The 6,000-nt window shown below is 40.0% G+C and overlaps 1 protein-coding gene across 1 annotated transcript in view; it reads right to left on the bottom strand.

Annotated features, from left to right (window-relative positions):
• Positions 1 to 739: 739 nt before the first annotated feature.
• Positions 740 to 6,000, bottom strand: part of LOC123751417 (baculoviral IAP repeat-containing protein 2-like) — a 229,286-nt gene continuing 224,025 nt past the window's right edge. The window contains exons 8-9 of the mRNA XM_069332187.1: positions 2,445 to 2,589; positions 740 to 1,663 (exon numbers count right to left, since the gene is read on the bottom strand). Coding sequence (XP_069188288.1) covers positions 798 to 1,663; positions 2,445 to 2,589 — 1,011 coding nt within the window. The 3' untranslated portion in view covers positions 740 to 797. The remainder of the gene's footprint in view (positions 1,664 to 2,444; positions 2,590 to 6,000) is intronic.

Below are 6,000 nucleotides of genomic sequence, written 5' to 3'. Positions count from 1 at the left end.
CTCCCGTTTATTCTCTATTTAACACAAAGTTCTATTGTTAATGACTATTTTCAATTTTCCAGCGGTCACTATGCACTTTGTTATGTCTGTAATCAGTAATCCATGGCAGTTTATGTCTCATAGAGGAAGATTTATTCTTCAGGATATATATTATTTATTAATTTAAAGTGTCATTCTGTATAAAAAATGAAAGTTGCCAATATTTTCAAAACTCTGGCCACTAATTTTTTATAAAGGTTTTCCAAGGGAGTAAATCTTGCTTCCTCTCTTTCTCCCAAATGTTTCCTCATTTGCACAGGAGCAGAGCAACCTTCGTGCGGGTCCTGGTTCAGTTCCCCAACGTCCGAGATATTGGACATTACAAATTTCACTAAATGATTCATTATCTTAGCAGCCTCTCTAATTATAAAGTTGTTAATCTTTTTTATAACCTTTGAGTGCTAGTTCTCAAAAGGTTCTTTACCTCAGAAAGAGAGAAAGATTCTATTTTTGTCCATATTCGAGCGGAATGTTGAGCAACCTTCGTGCAGGACCCGGTTCAGTTCCCCAACGTCCGAGCTATTGCACATAGCAAATTTCTCTAAATGAGGCAGTATCTCGCCCCCACCCCCCGGATCAATGATTTTAGGGCAGTAAATAAGCAATTGCAATCTAATCCCCCCCCCCCCCAAAAAAAAAATACTGTTCATGAAAATGTGAGCTTATTTATACTAATTTATGAATATAAAAAAACAACTCGACATTTGTACAATTTTTATTTACATAAATAAATTAGTCTCTATGCCTTTTTTGTCTTCTTAGGAAATAATCGGTCGAAGGACATGCGAAATGGTGCATCTGCAAATGGGGCAGTTTCTCATAGATACAAGACAATTACTGCATGTTACCATATGTCTGCAGGGCAGCAGTACGACACTCAACGCATTGTTAAAGCACACCTTACACAAAATATCAGCAGCCCAAGACGTTGGCGTAGATGTGTTCATCACAGTTTCAACATGGGATGTCGCATCAAAGTCTGTGGCCTCTTTGCCAGTTTCAACATCCATTTCATTAGCGACTATAGTCGTCTCTTCCGCCTCTGTTTCAACAGGAGAAGGCAAAGCCCGCAAACCAAGATTAGTGCTCATGAACCCGCTCATTGATCCAACAACGTCGACATCCATTTCATTAGCTGTGGCGACTGTTTCCATGTCAGAGGGCGCGGATTGCCATTCCAGATTCGCAGGCTCTACCCTACCTTCCACATCCTCATGATGAATTCCCCTTAAACCCATTTCGGCTTTAGTGCTCTCTTGCATATACCACAACATTAATTCTATACATCTGGCCTCTGTAACAAACGGTAATAAATCTTTGGTGCTTTTGAGATATAGCCTTAAGGCAGGTCTCACACAGACATCAGGAAATCCAAAATGTTCAATTAATGCTGGGAAAAAACCCAAACCTTCCATCAGACCAGTTAAAAGATGTTCATCTATGGGTTTTATAGTTCGACGCTGCGAAGATTCTCTAGCATTCTTAATGAACTGTGCATCCTTTTTAATGTTGACAAAGGTGCACTCAGGATACCATTGCACGTGCAGTGTCCAAGGGTCGTCAGCGGGTTCCCAATTACGAAAACCATTCCCACAGAAAAAGCAGCGCATGTGGTCACTTAGGCCTGTAAATTTAAGAAAAAAAATATTCCCATTCATTATTATTATTATAGCTCACATCCGGCAATGTTGTAATACAAAACACACACACACACACACACACACACACACTTCCCGGGACCAAAGAGCCAGAGCTCCACCCCCGCAAGCACAATTGGGGGAGTAAACACACTTTTTTTTCAGATATATACAAGAGTTGTTACATTCCAACCCGTTCTCGCAAATTCGTAAAGTCAATATTGACTTATTAACTATGTGCATAGGTGATATACTAAACATAATAGATACCCTTAAAAAGATTCATAGAAAACACCGACCTTACCTAACCTTGTTAGTATCTTAAGATAAGCATCTTATTGCTTTGTAATTACAATTATTACTTAACCTATACCTATTATAGGTTAGGTAATAATTGTAATTACGAAGCAATAAGATGCTTATCTTAACATACTAAGTAGGTTAGGTAAGGTCCGTGTTTTCTATGAGTCTTTTTAAGGGTATCTATTATGTTAAGTATGTCACCTATGCACATATTTAATAAGTCAATATTGACTTATTAAATTTGCGAGAACGGGTTGCAACATTCTTGTACGGCCTAGCATTTCGGGCAGGTCCCTAGAATACAATCCCCACCTCGAAGAATCGTTGTTACAACCAAGTACACATTTTACTGTTGAGTTAAACAGAGGCTACAGTTAAGGATTTGCGCCCAGTAAATCCTCCCCGGCCAGGAGGATACACACGCACACACTAAAAATAACAAAAACTCCAACAATATTTGTTTACCACAGAAGAAAAATCCTGATTCTGCCAATTCGTGAGATGTTTGCTTGACACAACCAGTCCAGCTGAGGTCGAATGTTTCCAAACGCTGTTTGTATGTTGCCAAGCCTGGATATCTAGGTTTAGCGTATGGAATTACCCCCAGAACCTGCAAATCATCTCCAGTCATTTTAGTTTCTTCCTCGCGGGGTGGGGTCTCTAAAAAAAACAAAGATGCTCCATCACATATATGCATAAGACACAAGTTCTAAGTCAATTCTTTCAAAAACAAAAAAAAAATAAAGAAAAATTATTTGAAAAGACTTCCTGCGTTTATACTTATTTTTTTTTGTCCTCCCTCCACATCGCCAATACTAATTATTCACAGATAAACTAGTAAATTATATTTATACAATATACTCACGATCAGATGTTGCTATATTCTTTGGTTCGAATAGGGGTGAAAAGAAATCCAGCCCATATTCGAATGCCAGTTTGGTGATTTCCAAAGGAACGTTATTGTCCTTTTCGCCTCTTATGAAGGAACAATTTGGCGACACTTTCGCATGCCTACTACGGGGCGTATCGCCCTCAATCCAAGCATGCACAACTTTACAACAAAAGGTGCAGGAACAATGATCCGCAACTCTCAGATAATAAAATCCCTCATTCACCAGGTCTTGGGGGTTTAGCCACTCGACAAGCCAATTTATAAAGGTGTCTAAACGCATTTGGGCACATTTAAGACTGTCCCTGGAGTAAAACGTTTTAGTATGGGAAGGTTCCATTGTGTACTGGTGCGACACTGGCGAATGGAGGCAAGTTCCTAGGCTATATATTGCCCGTCCTTTCCCTCCCCGAAATAAGTGTCAAAGATCGCTACATATGTGCTAGTTTCTTTTTTTTTTTTTTGGTTTGGCAATTCTAGCCACCGCTACTCTTTTTTTTATGGCATAATTATGAGGAAACGGGGAAAGGAAAAAATGACTCGCAAATGTGCTAAATCATGTTGCATAATGCAGTGAATTAAAAAAAAAAAGATGGCAGTTGGTAGTCTAGGAAAGGTGACCAAGTACTTATTTTTTGTGATAATTATCGAGAAATGTCATTAACTACATAAGGTATCCCTAATGTCAATAAGTTATCACAAACCTTCCAATAATGATGTGGCCTCCATGACTTTATATATATTTCATTAAGGGAATATGGTCTGACTACGGTTTTTTCATTGGGGGGGGGGGGGGGGGGGGAACATTAAAAAAAAATTGTAACATGTCGCACTGTGTTTGACCTTTTCTGCTTCTGAAAAAAAAAGGTTGCCAGTGTTTGGGTATTAAGCTGACGTATATTGATATTTTATGGCAAGATATTTTGAGATACATATTGCGCTATTTGAGGTGTTTTTTTTTTATACTAATTAAGTCAGTGAAAAAAAAATGTTCCTATGGGCTTCTTGTTGGTCGAGGCCCTTATAATAATAATATAAATATTTGCTCAGTACGTGGTAACTTTTACACGCACTAGCAGGGATGGAGATATAAGGGCGCAAAGCCCCCACGACGAATATTCGCAGGGTCGACACAGGGCGGTTGACTAGGCTTTATCCAAAACATAAGGGAAAGTAAAAAAAAAAAAGAAAAATGGAGACGTGGCTGGAAACGCACACCGGATATTTAACCGATGAAGAATTTTGCAATAATGAAACTTGCATTGTGTATCCTGTAAACTGCATATCTTGCGTCCCGTACGGGATGGCGAAGGACATATCAGTGAAATACAAACACGCAAGCGCCTATGGTGAACACAGGCCTTTGTATAATCTCAAGAGATGTGTTCCCCATGATCGCCCAATTCCCGGTTCAATTCATGTCTCCAATCGTCGAGCATAAAATCTCCCCTGCATTATTGCTGCTGCAGTGCAATATGGTATAGGGGCGCCTGTAGAGAACAATGAGATCGCCAAGTCGCATATAGAAAAATCCAAAGATCGTGATATGCTCACCGGATTAAAAGAAGATACAACGCAAAATCGCCTCATCTATTTCAAAAAGGCTATAGAAGCCATAACGAGATTCATCAAGTCTTCTCCGGAAATCGCACGAGTTGTATTACCTGTGGGTATTGGTCTCACCTGTGTTCAAAGAGATGAAGTTTGGGAGGAAACATATCTTCCAATTATCGAAGATCTGTATGAAAACTTAAAACATTACGATGTTAATGTTATATTGGTGCGTAATGACCAGAGCTCCAAGGAAAAAAAAAATGTCCCTGGCAACTCTACGATGCGCAGTTGTCCCCCGCGCCGGCGTGAAAAGTGTATATAGACCCCCTTCCGAGTCACTACCTCACAAGCCAGCACTATGGAGCTCCCCTCCCTGATTGGCGACTTTGCCTCTTTGCCCATCTATAACAACGCGATTGTCTGCTCTATGATTTGGATGCAACAAGCGTGCAGTTGAGCGAAATGGTGCACACTTTATGGGAACGATACCCCTATGCTCGATTGCATCGGAAAAACCTGCCGTACAAAAATCGTGCTGTTAGAACTGATAGAGATATCCCCGGCCTCATATTTGTTGGCGAAGCACCCGAATTCTGCAATAGGATGGATGACGACCCCTATGAAAGTTATGCTGTTTTACCGCACCTTATTGGATTAATCACCCAGTTTACCAACGGTCCAGCGACGCCATCTTCTTACAAAAAGCCCAGGTACGAAGCATGGAGTTTGGATGAGCATTTTTATGACGGCCTGAAAAATGATACCGAATACCAAAGATGGCGTTGGTTTGACAAAGCTCTGCGAAAAGCCATTGAACATATTCTTCAGAGAAGCCGAAGAGGACAAGTGGGAAGGATTATTTTCCCATATGGGTTGGGCAAGGCTTGCGGGCAGTATCTCACAAGTGGCGAACGCAACATATGGGAGACTAAATATTTCCCTGTGATGTGCAAATTAGCTCAGAAACTGCAAGAACGTGGTATAGACACTTTAATGATATGTCCTGTAAATAATGACACGCCAACTCGCTCTCCAACCCATGGCATCTTTAGACACAAGATTCCACGTATGGCCATTCCACCTGTTTCTACGAATGATAAAGACTCTGTTTCTACTGTCGGACCTGCCGCTGACGTGAGAGAAGACGGGTCAGCTGTCGTGGAAGATGATCCATCTACCGGCGCCATGTCTGTTACTGTAGGTGATGAAGTGCTCACTATTGTGGAAGACGACGACAATGAAGACAAAGAGAAAATGGAAATGGAATATAATGAAGATGAGATTAGAAAAGCTGTAGAATCTATATTGTAATATTTCATACAAATTAAACCACAAAAAAAGAAATGTTAACCTGTATTTTTATTTACTTTTCCTAATTTCTCTACACACACACACACACACACACATTTATTTCTCTGTACAAAAAGAAAAACTATGAATTACATATTATAAAAGCCTCTAACAACTCTATGTGACAAGGTGTATATAAGACGAAGGTTATGTTAAAAAACCTTTATAATCGCTTCGAGATGTGTTTCAACTACATGCGAGCCAAATTACGGAGACTCAAAGATTCTA

This window comes from Procambarus clarkii, chromosome 27 (genome assembly GCF_040958095.1).
Source record: "Procambarus clarkii isolate CNS0578487 chromosome 27, FALCON_Pclarkii_2.0, whole genome shotgun sequence".
NCBI lineage: Eukaryota > Metazoa > Arthropoda > Malacostraca > Decapoda > Cambaridae > Procambarus > Procambarus clarkii.
Note: the sequence above shows the minus strand (reverse complement) of the source record. Positions and strands in the feature narration are given on the sequence as shown.